Genomic DNA, 15,533 nt, shown 5'->3' with positions numbered 1-15,533 from the left:
CTGGCTTCCCCAGGATGCACCATTCAGCACACTCCCAAGATGGCGAGACCCATCTCTCTGTGTTCTGACCTCACTAGCCCACCCTCAGGGTGTGGCTACCTCCAGACGACACGCCCCGGGGGATACTGGTTTCCCCTTTCTGCTTCCCATGCCAGCATCCCTACCTCAACAATAATGCAGCCTGCCCCTTGGTGTTACACATCTGCCATTCAAAGGCAGCTTCAGCTTTGAAGCCTGACTGTTGGGGCTAACACCCAAGTATCTACCTGCAGGAGGGAGAGCACATCTCCTCTGTGTGCAATGCCTCATTGTTCTTTTTCCTGAGAGCCTCTGGCACGTCTCTCCAGGAGGGCAGAAAGCTGTGTCATGGATCAGGCTCCATGACTGCCAAGGGAGGCACAGTAGTTTTCAGGCGACAACGTGGCAACTTTGCTAAAGCTTCACACTGTAACAAGTTACATTAATTTTGACTTTTATGTCAAGTCAGGCTTAATGTAATGAGTTCAATCAATCAATCAATCATATCATTTGTAAAGTGCACTACTCACCCGTGAGGGTCTCAAGGCGCAGGGGTGGGGAAATGCTGCTACTGCTCGAAAAACTAGGTCTTGAGGAGTTTTCTGAAGGTCAGAAGGTCTTGGGTCTGCCGTAGGTGGATGGGGAGGGTGTTCCAGGTCTTGGCGGCTAGGTGGGAGAACGATTTGCCACCTGAGGTCACTCTTCGGAAGCGGGGGACTGTAGCGGGGGTAAGGTCGGCTGGGCGGAGCTGGCGGGTGGGGGTGTAGAAGCTGAGTCGTCTGTTGAGGTACGTTGGTCCGGTGTTTTTTTTTTTTTTTTTTTTTAATTTGTTTTTATTGCAGAATTAGAAACCATTGCATACAATAGCTCAACCAGCACACTCATGGTGTCCCCCCGCATCAATTGGAGGAGCTTAAGTCATACACAGCCATTCAGCCCGCATCCCGGAGGCCGGGCGGCACAGTGTCCCAGTTGTTAGCAAGACATCATGGTGAGCGTCCCTGAGGGACAATGGTCGAAATCTCTTTATGTATCTGCATTTTACCCCCCCAACCCCTAACCCGTCCCCAACACCAGCCATCATAGTCTAACATCCCGGTGCCCTGGCGATACTGCAATCCCATCCCCCAGTCCTGCGAGGGCCTTATCGTGTCCGTTCCATGTGCCCCTGCCTCAGCTCCGCTATCTACCCACGCTCCACAGACCCATCAGACAATCCCAGTTCCGGAATTGCCACCGTACCCGATCTGGATCCCGGCTCCCAACCCACCCCTCAACAGCCCCATAAACAACCCCTGATCCCTCCCCCCCAGCAACCGCTAATGGTGTGTTCCATGTTCCTGACTCTTGCATGGGGCCCTCTACAGATCCGCTTATAACTCCGTACTCGTAAGTCTCGCAGTGTCCTCATGTCCTATCCCTCCGTACTCGTAAGTCTCGCAGTGTCCTCATGTCCTATCCATTCAGTCCTCATCATCCACCAAGGAGTCACGCATAGCCTGTACTATCAATTCCCATGCACGCACTGATTCCAGGCTCTTTTCGTTGTCGAGCTTGACAGCCTGCCTCATACGGAGCACACTCTCGCATTCGGACCACCTCAGCAAGTCATTCGTCCACCTCCTCACAGACGGGCCCTCCCTAGACTTCCAGTGCCAGGTAATCTCTCTCTGCGCCAGTATCAGCCCTAGGTCAATAAATTTACTGGTCACCTTAGTATTTTTTGTGTGTGGGAACCAGAGCAACAAGCACGCCGCCATGTCAAACTCCACCTCCCTGTCGGTAACTGCATTGAGGAGGTCCCCTACCTCCGCCCAGTAAGCCTCCAGTTTCGGGCAGCCCCAGAACAGGTGATCCATATCCACTTCCAACGCCAAGCACCTCGGGCACCGTGCCTCCTGTACCTGGAAGTACCGTTTGATCTTCTCCGGAGTCAAGTAGGCCCTCTGTAACACAAAAAAATGCACCTGCTGGAAGCGCGCATTCCTCGTGCCCTTCCACGCGTGCTTAAGAATATGGTCCCACACCGTGTCCGGAATGGGCCTGCCTACGCTCACCTCCCATTTCGCTTTCAGACCCAGGAGCGGTTCCAGCCCCTCATGCAACATCTTATTATGGAGGCAGGTCACCGCTTTAAAGGTGCCGGCGGCCATCACTACATACTGGCAAGCCATAGTCGTGTCCGGTTCGATGAGCCCCCCTCTCCAATGCTTTTGAATGGCCGCCACCACGGCTGCATGCAAGAGAAAGCTCCCCTCCGGCAGCCCAAACTGTTCCTGTAGCGCCCTGAAGGGCACCAAGGTCCCATCAATATACAGGTCCTCTACCACTTGCAGCCCCAACTCCTCCCACTCTAATAATGGGGACCAGTCGCCCCCATGCGGCAGCGCCGTCAGCATGCCTATCGGTATCCCCGGGGCATACGGTCGGGTCACCCTCGCCCTCCTCAGACTCCTCTGCCAGCATAACCTGAGCGTCCGCTCCTCCATAGTGAGGCCTCGTAACTCCAGTTTCTGCTGCATAATGATATAGGCCAGGACATGGCGTTGTATCCCCCGCTCTCGGTCGCACTCCGGCCCTCTGAACACCCTAGCCACATGCTGCGTAAGAACCTGAAGCAGCGCTGCCAAATAATACAACTCAAAGTCAGGGACGGCCATCCCCCCCCTCAAGCTTGGGGCGAAGCAACGTGTTCAGCGCCACTCTACGGCGGCCGTGCCCCCAAAGGAAGTCAATGATCATCGTCCGTAAGTCCCTAAAGATCCTCTGAAGAATCCAAATGGGCAACGTTCGAAAATAGTACAAGAGCCGTGGAAGCGCCACCATCTTCAACAGAGCAATCCTACCTAACACCGTCAGGGGGAGGGATGCCCAGAAGGACATACAACCTCTCAGCGCCCGTACACCCCGTCCAACATTGCCCTCTAATAGGTCCGCAGCCTCGTGGTAGATACGGACTCCCAGATAAGTAAAGCAAGATGGCTCCCAGACCACCCCTACATCATGGGCGGGGCAGGGCGCGTCCGCTCTAAGCGGAAAGACACAGGTCTTCGCCCAGTTAACCCTGAGGCCCGACAACCGGCCAAACTCAGACAGCATTTCCATCGCCCCTTCCAGAGCCCGTTCCGTGTCCTCCATATACAATAACAGATCGTCCGCATACAGTGAAATGTAGTGCAGCTGCCCCCCTCTTGCAATCCCTGCATACATGTCTCCCGACCTGGCACTCACCGCCAAGGGTTCCATCGCCAGTGCGAACAGAAGAGGGGAAAGGGAGCACCCCTGTCTCGTCCCCCTACCAACTGGATAAGCCGCAGACACCAGGTTGCCCAGGCGTACGCGCGCCGTTGCCGAGGAATACAGCACCTTCGTCCATCTGCGGAACCCTTCACCAATACCGAACCTCGCCAGTATCTCATCCAGATAGACCCATTCCAAACTATCAAAGCTTTCTCAATGTCTACAGATAACACCGCCTGGGTACCGTCCGTATCCACCGCACCATCCAGTATCCCAACCAGGCGACGAATATTTAACGCCATGCTCCTCGTGGGGATAAACCCCGCCTGGTCCCTGTGCACCAGGCCGGTCATATGTGGGGCCAACCTGGTGGCCAAGATCCGGCTTAATATCTTGTAGTCCACCGTCAGCATGGACAATGGCCTGTAAGACCTCACATCATTTGCTTCCCTACCGGGTTTTAGCAACGGCACTATCAGTGCTTCCCTCATTGATCCGGGCAGACCCCCCAACCTGTGAGCCTCCGTATACACCACCAGTAGTCTGGGTGCCAAACTATCAACGTACTTCTGGTAGAATTCTATGGGTAGGCCATCTACCCCGGGCGTTTTATTCCTCGCCATATGCTTAATGGCCGCCCTGATCTCGGCCAGCGTGATAGGACCACCTAAGTCTTTTGCATCGTCATCGTCAAGTACCGGAAGCTGCATTGTCTCCAGATATGCCGCGATTTCGCACGCCTCCACTCCTAACTGACTCTCGTACAACTCCGCATAGTAGGCCCGAAAGCACTCCAGCACCGCCGTTTGGAAATATACCGTCTCCCCTAGTACATTTTTGATGCTCAAGACCGGGCAGCCTCTGAGTTCAGGATTAGCGAGCCTAGCCAGGAGCGTACCCACCTTATCCCTTTCAGCATGCGCTCTAATGACATATTGTCTGTAGTCATAGCTCCGTAACCGTTCTGTTTCGGTGGCCACCACCTCCTTGGCCTCCAGCAACCGGGCCTGCAATTCCGGTTGGTCCGGCCTACGCCGCTCCAGTTCCCTCAGTTTCTCTTCCGCACTGGCAAGCGCATTCAACACCGACATTCGTGCATTCGAAAACCTACCCAAGCATACTCCTCTCACCACCACTTTCATCGCGTCCCATTCAGTGGACCTACACGTAGCTGTACCCTCATTCTCACTAAAATACTGATCAATGCCCCGTTGGACTGCTTCACCGAACACCGAGTCCTCCAGGGTGTCGGGCCGAAGCCACCATGTTGGAATCGCGGAACGCGCCCGCTGCCATTGAACATGCACCAGCAGAGGATTGTGATCCGAGATGGTTCTGGCCAGATACTCCGTGTGGGAGACCAATGGGGCCAGGGATCCGCTGCACAGTACCGAGTCAATTCTAACATGTAGAGCATGGAGTGCTGAGAAAAAGGAGTAGTCCCTAACATCCCATACGTTGGTCCGGTGTTGTGGAGTGCCTTGTGTGCGTGTGTGAGGAGCTTGAAGGTTATCCTATTGTTGCCCGGGAGCCAGCGCAGGTCTCTCAGGTTGGGTGATGTGGCTGCGGCGAGGGATGTCGAAGATCAGGCGTGCAGAGGCGTTCTGGATGCGTTGGAGCCGTCTCAGGAGGTTGGCCGAGGCTCCTGCGTAGAGGGCATTTCCATAGTCCAACCTGCTGCTGACAAGGGCCTGGGTGACTGTTCTTCTCGTTTCAGTGGGGATCCACTTGTAGATCCTACGGAGCATTGCGGAGGGTGTTGAAGCAGGTGGAGTAGACAGCGTTGACCTGTTTAGTCATGGAGAGGGTGGAGTCGAGGATGACCCCTAGGTTGCGTGCGTGGTCGGTGGGTGTTGGAGCGGTTCCCAGTGCGGTCGGGCACCAGGAGTCGTCCCAGGCCGAAGGGTTGGATCTGAGGATGAGGACCTCCATCTTGTCAGAGATCAGCTTCAGTCGGCTGTTCCTCATCCATTCAGCAACGGCCTTCATTCCGTCGTGAAGGTTGGTTTTGGCGGTGAGGGGGCCTTGGTGAGGGAGTGTATCAGCTGGGTGTCATCAGCGTAGGAGAGGATGTTGAGGTCGTGCTGACGGGCCACTTGGGCGAGCGGGGTCATGTAGATGTTAAACAGAGTTGGCCTGAGGGATGAGCCCTGGGGTACGCTGCAGATGATCTCTGTGGCTTCGGAGCGGAGGGGGAGAATGCGGACGCTCTGTGTTCTGCCGGAGAGGAAGGAGGTGGTCCAGTCCAGGGCCTTCTCTTGGATCCCAGTGCTGTGGAGGAGTGTTCGTAATGTGTGGTGACAGACCGTGTCGAAGGCGGCTGACAGGTCTAGGAGGATGAGGGCCGCCGTTTCTCCGTTGTCCAGCAGGGACTTGATGTCATCGGTAGCGGCGATGAGGGCAGTCTTGGTGCTGTGGTTACTGCAGAACCCGGACTGGGAAGGGTCCAGGATGTTGTTCTCCTCGAGGTAGCGGGTCAGTTGTTCGTTGACGGTCTTCTCAATGACCTTTGATGGGAACAGAAGCTGGGAGATGGGCCGGACGTTCTTGAGGTCCTTGGGGTCCGCCTTGGGTGTCTTGAGTAAGGCGTTGATCTCAGCGTACTTCCAGCTCTCCGGGAAGGTTGCTGTCTCGAAGGAGGTGTTGATGACTTTCCGGAGATGGGGTGCGATGGATGTGCTGGCTTTGTTGAAGATGTGGTGTGGGCATGGATCTGACGGAGATCCGGAGTGGATGGTGTTCATGATCTTGATGGTGTCATTGTCGTTGATGTTGGTCCAGTAGAGCAGGCGGTTGGTGCGGATGGTGGTCATGGTGTTGGAGGTCTCAGTGGTTGACGGGGTGGTCGTGGCGTTGAAACTGTCGTGGATGTCTGTGATCTTGCGGTGGAAGAAGGTGGCCAGCGAGTCGCACAGGTCTTGCGAGGGTGGGACGTCGTTGGTGTTGGAGATGGGGTTGTTTGATACCTTAGAGGGCCTGCTTTAGTTGCCCCATTCAGGAGTTAGCACAGCTAAGGGGCCAGCGTGTAACCCTTTTCTCCTCAGTTGGGCGACCAAGTCTTTCATCAGTAAAAACAGTAGTTTTGCATGTTTAACTGTCAAGACATGCAAAGTACTGGTCCTGCCTGTGTCATATGTTGAACTCTGTCGTTATCAAAGGAGAGAGAGAGGACTAGGTAGCTAGTCCGTATCCCCAGGGTTTATATGTTTATTCAATAAGGACAAGCCTATTTGTGAAGTTTTTCGTTTGACTCAAAACTAAATGGCAAGGTACAAAACATTCTGTTTGTTCATGAAGCCCTCACCCACCAACCTAGTTGGTGGCATGCTTCATCATCGGGCTCACCCAGTGACACCGAACATGTCCCGGGTGTGCTTCAACGGCTGGATACAGCTGAGCAGGTATGTTACTGAGTGTGCAGTGTAGTGGCGTGGAAGTGAGAGTTAAAAGCTATACAGTGGTCCCAGTACCGAGGGTAAATTAAACTTTAATAACTGGGCCTCCGTTAGCATTAAAAAAGGCTGGTGGATGTGGTAGGAGTATCAATTAGGGCCTCCTGCATCCAGGTGTGGTCTACATGTTTCAGCCAGGCCTTTATGATTAAAACTGGCTTTCCTCAGGACCAATAAATAAGTGAAGGTGCAATCTTAATTTAGTGTGTAATTTGAAAAATGTGAAGCACTCGCTGAGGTGCTCTATGTGTGCGATAGGGATTCCCTCTTAAAGCATAACTGGTCATACAACATGTATGACAATACAAACATACAGGGGAGAGTCTTAGCATGGTAGCTTATATTCACAAATAATATTTGTGAATATAAGCTAGCTAGAGTTAGCCATTTCCAATTGGGTACAGCCAATTGGAAATACACTTTAGGGTCAGGGTACTCGCACTGAGGTCTGGTTAGCAGGCCTCAGTGCACTCTCAGAGTTGGAAAACCAGCAGCATCAGTTGAAAAACTTCGGGGTGACCAAACAAAAAGAGGCCTTACCCCGAGTAACTGCCATTGGTCAGAAAAAATTGCAAGCATCCCTCCCATCATCTTCTGTGTGTTTGATATGCTGCCACCAGTGGCAAGGGTATGCCCAGACGTGGGCCCCATGCTCACTGTGCCGCTGGAACCAATCTATACCAGACTGATGAGCCCTAAGTGTGAAAGTGGCATTGGTTTGCTTGTGTTTCAGTTTAGGCCGGACCTGGCCTGGCAGTTCCTATTGTTGTTGAGTCAAGACTAATTTGCATATGACTGCGTCCAAACTGAGATGGCATGATGGGAAAAATAAACAATGGGTTAGGACACTACCCTGAATGATTGGCAGCTGTTATACAAATTGCATGCATTCATCTCCCATCACCTTTTTGTCTGTCTGTCCCTCCTTAATCCCCAGTATATTGCAGGTTGTCTAATTTTCCTATGGACATTTTGGGGAACTGTTCAGCATACCAGGAAAGCAGTATGCATCACAATGGATACATTTAGATTTTTCCAAACGTAGTTTGAAGAGCATGTTATGACCAAGCAGAATGAATGAAATGTATATCATGCTCCTGTATGCACTCATAAATTAAGGTAACTATCATAAACTACACTATGATCTATAAGAAACCCAACAAACATCCAAACTTTCATAATTCAAATGAACAACACCCTTGAGCCATTGATAAGCAGTTACAAACATTTAAAATAAGAGCACCTTCTGCACATCAGCTAAGATTTAGATTGAGAGCTCACATCTGTTGATTACCGATCAGTGTCTTGAAATGAGGCAGCTAAGTTATTTCTTGACTTTGTGGATAGATATAAGGTGGCTGCGGATTTACCCTGAAATCAGAACTTGAGTTTGCGGAAGTTGGGACTGACCTCAGAGGAAGCTGGCGACAGTGTGTGAAAATGGCATCAATCCACTCCTTTGACTCAGGTGGGTAATCTTATATGCTCTCTGCCCACAGTCTCACCATGTTGCATTCAAGTGCCCTCAATGGTGAAGACTAAGGGGGTTGTTTAGAGATTGGCAGATGCAGGACATCTGCAAAATATTGGTGGAATTCCTGTTCACCCTATGGGACAGCTGCCAATTTAGTCGCTCTCCAACACCTGCCAACATCTAAACAACCCCCTAGGTTTTTCTTTGTAAATGTCAGTGATAGACTTCTGCCTATTCTTCTCAGTTCCGGATTTACAATCACTGTGTCATGTCTTTATATCACTTATGCATTGAACAAGGCTATGCTCTGTATGCAAAAGCCTTTTGGGAAGGGTTGACCAGAAAGCTCCTAATTAATATAGTATGCAGTAGTTTGGATGCTTCATAGCTTAAACTCTACTGTGTGCAATGTACAGTAGACACTGGAAAGCACGTTCTGGAGTGTAGCACTGAAGGTGTAAGAACCCGCCACCTGACCTAAGATCCACACTGAGAGCCTGATTCAGAGGTCAGTGCAAGTACAAAAGCTGCCAGAAAAATCGGTGGCTGTGTATTGCAACATGACTACCATATATACCAATTTAATGGTCCTTGAAACTGGTGAAAAATCTATGTCCAATGGTCAAACACTGTTTGCACTATAGAATGGCAGGAAATCCTAACCCTGCCCCAAATTGAGAACACACAATAATCCACGAAATATGTATACTTTGTGTCTGGGGTAAACTAAACAGATTTGTGCCAAAAGAAAAACAAAGTACGATGCCTTCTTTGCCAGATGTATTACTCAACACACATAACATTTGTTTAGGTATGTGGGCTTAGCGCTCTCAAGAAAACACTTTTCCTGTTCCACCCAAATCTTTGACATAAAGGGTTAGGCCTCAGCCTATTTGATCTGATTGTTTACAGGTATAATAGGAAGCAACAAACCAATGCATGGTGACCATTTCTAACCTAGCAGAGGTAAAGGGGCTCTATATTGTGCAGTTTTGTAAACTATGTGCTGTGCAGATAATATCTTATTATAGGAATTTGTAGACATGGGAATGTGTGGTTGAGACAGCAATAAACAACAGACAGGACATTTTTGGGTACATTCATGGTTCACAAATCTTCATTTTGTGGCTCGAAGAGATGCATGCACAATTGCACAACATATCATATAGACTGCATAGCACACCATGACAGCTTCTGTATCTGGTCCAGAATGGGGATGGGTGAAAGATGGTTGCTCTAATGTAGGGGAAGAGGCCACCTGGAAAATGATATGAAATTAAAGACAGTACACTTCTGCATATAAGCCATTTTACATGTATTTGCAGATATTCTCCAGAATTCTCCCAGCAGATATTGCCCTTTGGCGATGCTGTGCCAAATACTGTAGATTTTTCCCTGTCTGACGTGAGCAATTACAATTAGCTAGTTTGACTGCAACATATTTTTCCACAATGAAGCTCTTAATGAGTCCCAATGAGTGCGTTCTACTTGATTTCTCGTCATTTGTTTATTTTTTTCTTCTCATTTCAATGTAACCGATCTACCCTGGGGGAACAGGGACAAACTTACTGTAATTTAATGCCTAAAGCCACGCCCGTCAATGATATTCACAGGTGCGAGATAATTAGGACCACCACAAGCACACACTCAGAAGATAATCATAAAAAGATGGCCAGTCAGAAGTTTGGGGCTTTTGGCCACAGGGATACAATTTGAAGTAAAAGGGAACTCACGATATAACAAACGTCGTAATTTTCCACAATATCTTCATATTCATAGTCTAGAAGTTCCTGCAAAGACCTGAAACAAGAAAACAAACAGAAACACAAAAATTTTGTTATCAGTAGATGTACATTGTGGGTCGTATGTGTGTGTATGTATTCTTTTGTCATTCTGTTCATAAAGTAAAAAAAAGACTGACAGGTAAACATCATTCAACGTTCCTTATAGTTTGGAACAATTACTAGCCGCTTTATTAACAAATGGTCATTAAAACTAAGGCCCTCATTCTGATGTCATAGGGCCCGACACCGACAGGCCATCAGTGGCGTGCCAGGGAGACGATGCAACGGAAATGGAAAAAGGCCGCCAAACCGAAACCACGGTTGTAGCGCAGGAGACGCCGTCACCGTGCGCGTGCACGTTGGCTGTCCCTGCGCAAGCAGCGATGAGAAGACATGCAGAGCCGAGGTAGGGGATGTGTGTGTGTAAGGGGGGGGGTCTGTATGTATGTATGTGTGTGTGTGTGCGTGCGTGTGTGCGCGTGTGTGTGTGTATGGGGGTGTGGGGGAGTTCTCTATGTGTGCTTGTGTATGCACGGCGGCGGCAGGGTGAGGGGGGTTCTCTATGTGAGTGTGTGTGTGTGCATGCGTGTGTGTATGCGCGGCGGGGGGGGTTCTCTTATTTGTGTTTAAAGGCTGTCTGGAGTAAAGGGATTGTGGGGGCCTCGTTATGTCTGTATTCAGTCGAAGCAAGCCACCCGCACTCCTGGGCTCAGGCCTAAAATTAAGTAGGTCCTTACTGGTCTAAAGAACACGCTCGACCAATGTTCCTTGATGTAAAATTAAAAAATAAAAGAAAGGAGAAATATCACCCGGTCTCTACATCACGCAGTTCTATCCTCTCGGTGTCCGACCCAGCGTTACAGGTGTCTGTGGCATGTTATGCGGCCGGGGGCGGAGTGCAGTTTGAGACTGGTCCAAGGTGCTCCCGCTATGGCTCGGCGCGGCCCTCCCCGTCCATCCGGCTGCTGCTATGACTGCGCGCCTGGGGGGTTCTCTATGTGTGTGTACGCGCGGGGTCGGGAGGGTTGTCTATGCGCGTGTATGCGCGGCGGCGGCGGGGGGGGGGTTGTGGGGGTTCACCATGTGTATGCACGGCGGGGGCGGCGGGGGTTGGGGCGTTCTCTATGTGTGTGTATGCGCGGCGGGGGTCTGTATGTGTGTGTGTGTTTCTGCTTCCAAGGAGCCATGGGAGACAGGAAGCGCGCGTGACCTGATCCTGATCCATTTACGCACGCGTGCACAACGCTTGTCCGCGGTCTACCTTGACTCCTTGAAAGCAGAAACGATTGCAATAGTGTTTCGCAGCGACGATCGCTTCGCGATCGGTTCGCAGTGCGAAACCTAAAAACTCTCTCTAAGGAACTTCGGTCCGACGTTCCATCTTCAGATCCAAAACAAAAAGAGCTGGTAATAAATTCAGTGCTAAAGGAAATGCTTAAGAATGCAGACACATTTTTTAAAGACCCTGTGAGAGGCCAGAATAATTACACATAGAGTGGACAAAAAGTACAAACCCGCACCTACTGACCCTGTCAACATCAAAGGTCAGCTGCCTTTAGACTCTTGTAGTTTCGAACTGAGAGAAGAGAGCTAATTTACAGTCCACAGGTGAAGCCCTTCCTCCTAATAAGGAGTCGAAGTTAATTGATGCCTCCGGCAAAAGGGTAGCATCGCAAGCAGCCAATCATTGGCACATTGCTAATGCTCAAGCCTTATTAGCTTGTAACGTTAGAGCTCACTATGACGAGTTAGAGAAGCTCATGCAATTTTTACCTGATGAGCATAAGTCCAAAGCTAATGACCTCATTCAAGAGGGCAAGCTCATCACTAATACACAGCGGCCCAAACAGTAAACACCAGCGTAATATTATGCAGACATGCTTGGTTGAGAGTTTCAGGTTTCAAACCTTAGGTGCAAGCCTCTATTATTAACCAACTATTCGACAAGGAACACCTCTTTGGTCCAGCAGTTGACACCATACAGAAAAAGATGAAAAAAGACTCTGAGGTCGCTAACTCCATGGGGGATTTGCAATCAGCTTCAGGTAGGGGTTCCCTTTGTCGCAACTATTATAGGGCGGGCTCCAAGAGTATGTCTACAGAAAATACCAAACAGTGACTCTTTTGCGCTACCCTCGATCATTCCACTCCTGTAGGGGGACGTCTAACTCAACCTCTCCTAGTCTGGAATACCATCACGTCAGACAAATGGATTTATCCAATCTGGGTATTGCCTGGAGCTTACCAACAACCCTCCAAACATTCCACCAAGAACACACAAACTATCTACAGAACACCTTCACCTGTTAAAACAAGAGGTTCACTCTCTTCTGGAGAAAGGAGCAATAAAGCCAGTTCCATTAGAATATCAGGGGACAGGTGTCTATTCCCTTTACTTCTTGATTCCCAAGAAGGATAGATCACTCAGAACCATATTAGACCTCAGAGATTTAAATCTCTACATTCATTCCGACCATCTCCATATGGCCACTCTACAACAAGTGCTTCCACTACTCCAACAGGGCGACTTTCTGTCCACTCTGGACTTAAAGGACGCATACCTCCATATACCGATCCATCCCGCTTATCGCAAATACCTAACGTTTTTGGTTGAGGGACATCACTACTAGTTCAAAGTGCTTCCTTTCGGAGTCACTACTGCTCCCAGAGTGTTTCCCAAAAGTCTGGCAGTAGTCGCAGCTCATCTGAGGAGACAAAACATGCATGTCTTCCCATATCTGAATGACTGGCTCATCAAAGCCAGCTCCCATAAAAAATGTCTCCAGCACACACAGACTACACTACAACTGTTACACAGTCTAGGCTTCACAGTCAATCTGAGGAAATCACATCTGCAGCCCTCCATGTCTCAAACATACTTGGGGGCCACTGTAGATACTAAAAAAGCTCTAGCTCTAGCATTTCCAACTGCGGCCAGAATACAAAATATTCAAACCCTAGTATCCCAATTTCAAGCCAACCAATCGCTTCCTGCAACAGTGTTCATGCAATTGCTAGGAATGATGGCGTCCTGCATCACAACAGTCCCCCATGCAAGTCTTCAAATGCGTCCCCTTCATCAGTGGAATCAGTCACAGGGTCAACTAAGAGATCTAGTGTTGGTGGATGGCCGCACCCATCGCTCTCTGCAGTAGTAGAATCCACAGAACTTGTCCAAAGGGCGGACATTCATTGACCAGATTCCACAGGCGATTTTAACAGCAGACGCATCGCTAACAGGTTGGGGAACATATCTCAAGACTCTAACCATTCAAATACTGTGGATTCCGAAGCAGAAGCAGCTTCATATCAATCACCTGAAAATGCTAGAAATGTTTCTGGTACTGAAAGCATTTCAGACCCACCTCATAGGCAAAGCTGTCTTGATTCGTAAAGACAACATGACAGCAATGTACTAGGTACAAAAACAGGGGGGGGACACTCTCTCCAACTGTCACATCTTGCACAGGCCATTTTGAGGTGGGCCATTCTGAAAAAGATCTATCTCATGGAAGAACACCTACCAGGACAAAGCAATCAGATAGCATACCTGCTCAGCAGGCAAAAGCAACAGATCCATGAGTGGGAACTTCATCCTCAAGTTCTCCTTCTGTTCCTCCAAATGTTGTGGTTTCCGAAAATAGATCTGTTTGCGACTCACCTCAACTTAAAATACCCAAACTTTGCCGCCAGGTATCCACACCCACAATCTAAAGGCAATGCACTACGGATGAACTGGTCAGGAATGTTTGCTTACTCTTTTCTGCCTCTCCCACTCCTTCTGTTAGTGCTTTGGAAGCTCAGGCAAGCATCCCTGACTCTGATCCTGGTTGCTCCTACATGGGTTCGACAGCCATGGTTCACAACCCTGCAAGAACTGTCGGTAGTGCCACATCAAAAGCTGCACCTCATGCCCAGTCTCCTCACCCATAGCCATGGAGACATAAGGCATCCAAAACCAACGGAGCTCAACCTTGCGAACTGGCTCCTGAGGTCAAAGAGTTTAGTTATCTGAACATCTCACCATACATCATTAAAGAGGCCAGGAGACCTACCACTAGGGCTTGCTATGCAGCCAAGTGGAAACGTTTTTTTATATAGTGCAATAACAACCACATTAACCAGCTTGATGCTTCAGTATAAAACATCTTCTGTTACTTACTGCATTTACAACGCTCAAATTTAGTTACATCTGGCTGCTATTGGTGCATATCTGCAGAACAGACAGCATCTCTCACTTTTTAGAGTCCCTGTTATTTAGGTATTCATGGAAGGACTAAAAAGAGTGATTTCACCAAGACTTCCACCCGCACCATCGCGGAACATGATCATTGTCCTTATCAGGTCGATGGGTCTACCATTTGAACCATTACACAAATGTGAGCTATAGTTTCTCACATGGAAAGTTGCTTTCCTCGTAGCTATTAATTCGCTGAGCAGAGTTGGTGAGCTACAGACATTCACAATCGAAGAACCATTTTTCTGCTTACACAATGACAAAGTGCTTCTTCATACCAACCCAAGGTGGACTGTGAAATGTATCCAGACTTGTTATGCTAAAGCGAAAAGAACTTTACCTACAGCACCTAGAGTTCATTCCACCGGCAAATTAGGGGCTGCTATAGCCTTTTCAGGCAACATTTCCATTGCAGACATCTGCAAAGTGCAACATGGTCTACTCCACACACATTTACTAAACAATACTGTATAGATGTGCTAGCCAGACAACAGGCTAATGTAGGCCAAGCAATACTCACAACATTCTTTCAGACAACTGCAACAGGTTAGTCACCACTTTGGGAGCAAACTGCTATGTAGTCAATGCACAGCATGTGATCTACAGCCCACATGCCTCGAACGGATAATGTTACATAGCAGTAGAGAGCTATCCAAGTGGTAGCTGTGGAGAGCAGCCTCCAGGCTTAGTCTTGAAGGAATGTTAAGCAACTTGTTTTACCAGAATGCAACCTTATAGTATTGGTTAAATGAAAGGAGAACCACACAGTAGTTATAAAAGGAAAATGTTACTAGTAGACATCTGTTCTTAGGATGTTGAGCTGTAGATTCACATGCGCCCACCCGCCTCCCCGGGTACCTATACCTGTTGCAGTTATAATTCTTTAATTAAGTACTTATTACATACATATGCATGGTTATCTCTTTATACACTACTAACTCCATTCTCACCCTGTGACGGCAAACAGCTCACATACCTCAAACATATGTATTTATTGATAAAACACTATCTAGTACGACACAGTATCTCCTAAACGGAGATAATCACAAAGCACACAACACACAAGCACAGAAATGACAGTAAATAGCACTAATACACAGTGGGCCCCAGGGGGAGACCAAAGCATATACTAAATAAGTGGTATAAGAACCACGACTCGAGTCAAGACAGTGTTGAGAGGATGTAGAATCGCTGGGACCCCAAGGAACCACCCAAGGTGAGTAAGTAGGGACCTCATAGAAGATGGGTGCAGTGTGGGAACACGACCGCATGCGCCGTACAATTCTATGGGAAAGTCGGAGTTGAAGCTTTAGAGTTTAAGGACCCTT

General features: G+C 49.0%; 1 protein-coding gene across 1 annotated transcript in view; it reads right to left on the bottom strand.

Moving 5' to 3' along the window:
- Positions 1-15,533, bottom strand: part of LOC147727569 (E3 ISG15--protein ligase HERC5-like) — a 479,269-nt gene that overhangs the window by 35,481 nt on the left and 428,255 nt on the right. The window contains exon 19 of the mRNA XM_086963137.1: positions 9,918-9,984. Within this exon, the coding sequence (XP_086819263.1) occupies positions 9,918-9,984 (67 nt within the window). The remainder of the gene's footprint in view (positions 1-9,917; positions 9,985-15,533) is intronic.

This window comes from Lissotriton vulgaris, chromosome 3_1 (genome assembly GCF_964263255.1).
Source record: "Lissotriton vulgaris chromosome 3_1, aLisVul1.2, whole genome shotgun sequence".
Lineage (NCBI taxonomy): Eukaryota > Metazoa > Chordata > Amphibia > Caudata > Salamandridae > Lissotriton > Lissotriton vulgaris.
This window is presented reverse-complemented; position numbering and strand designations above follow the sequence as displayed.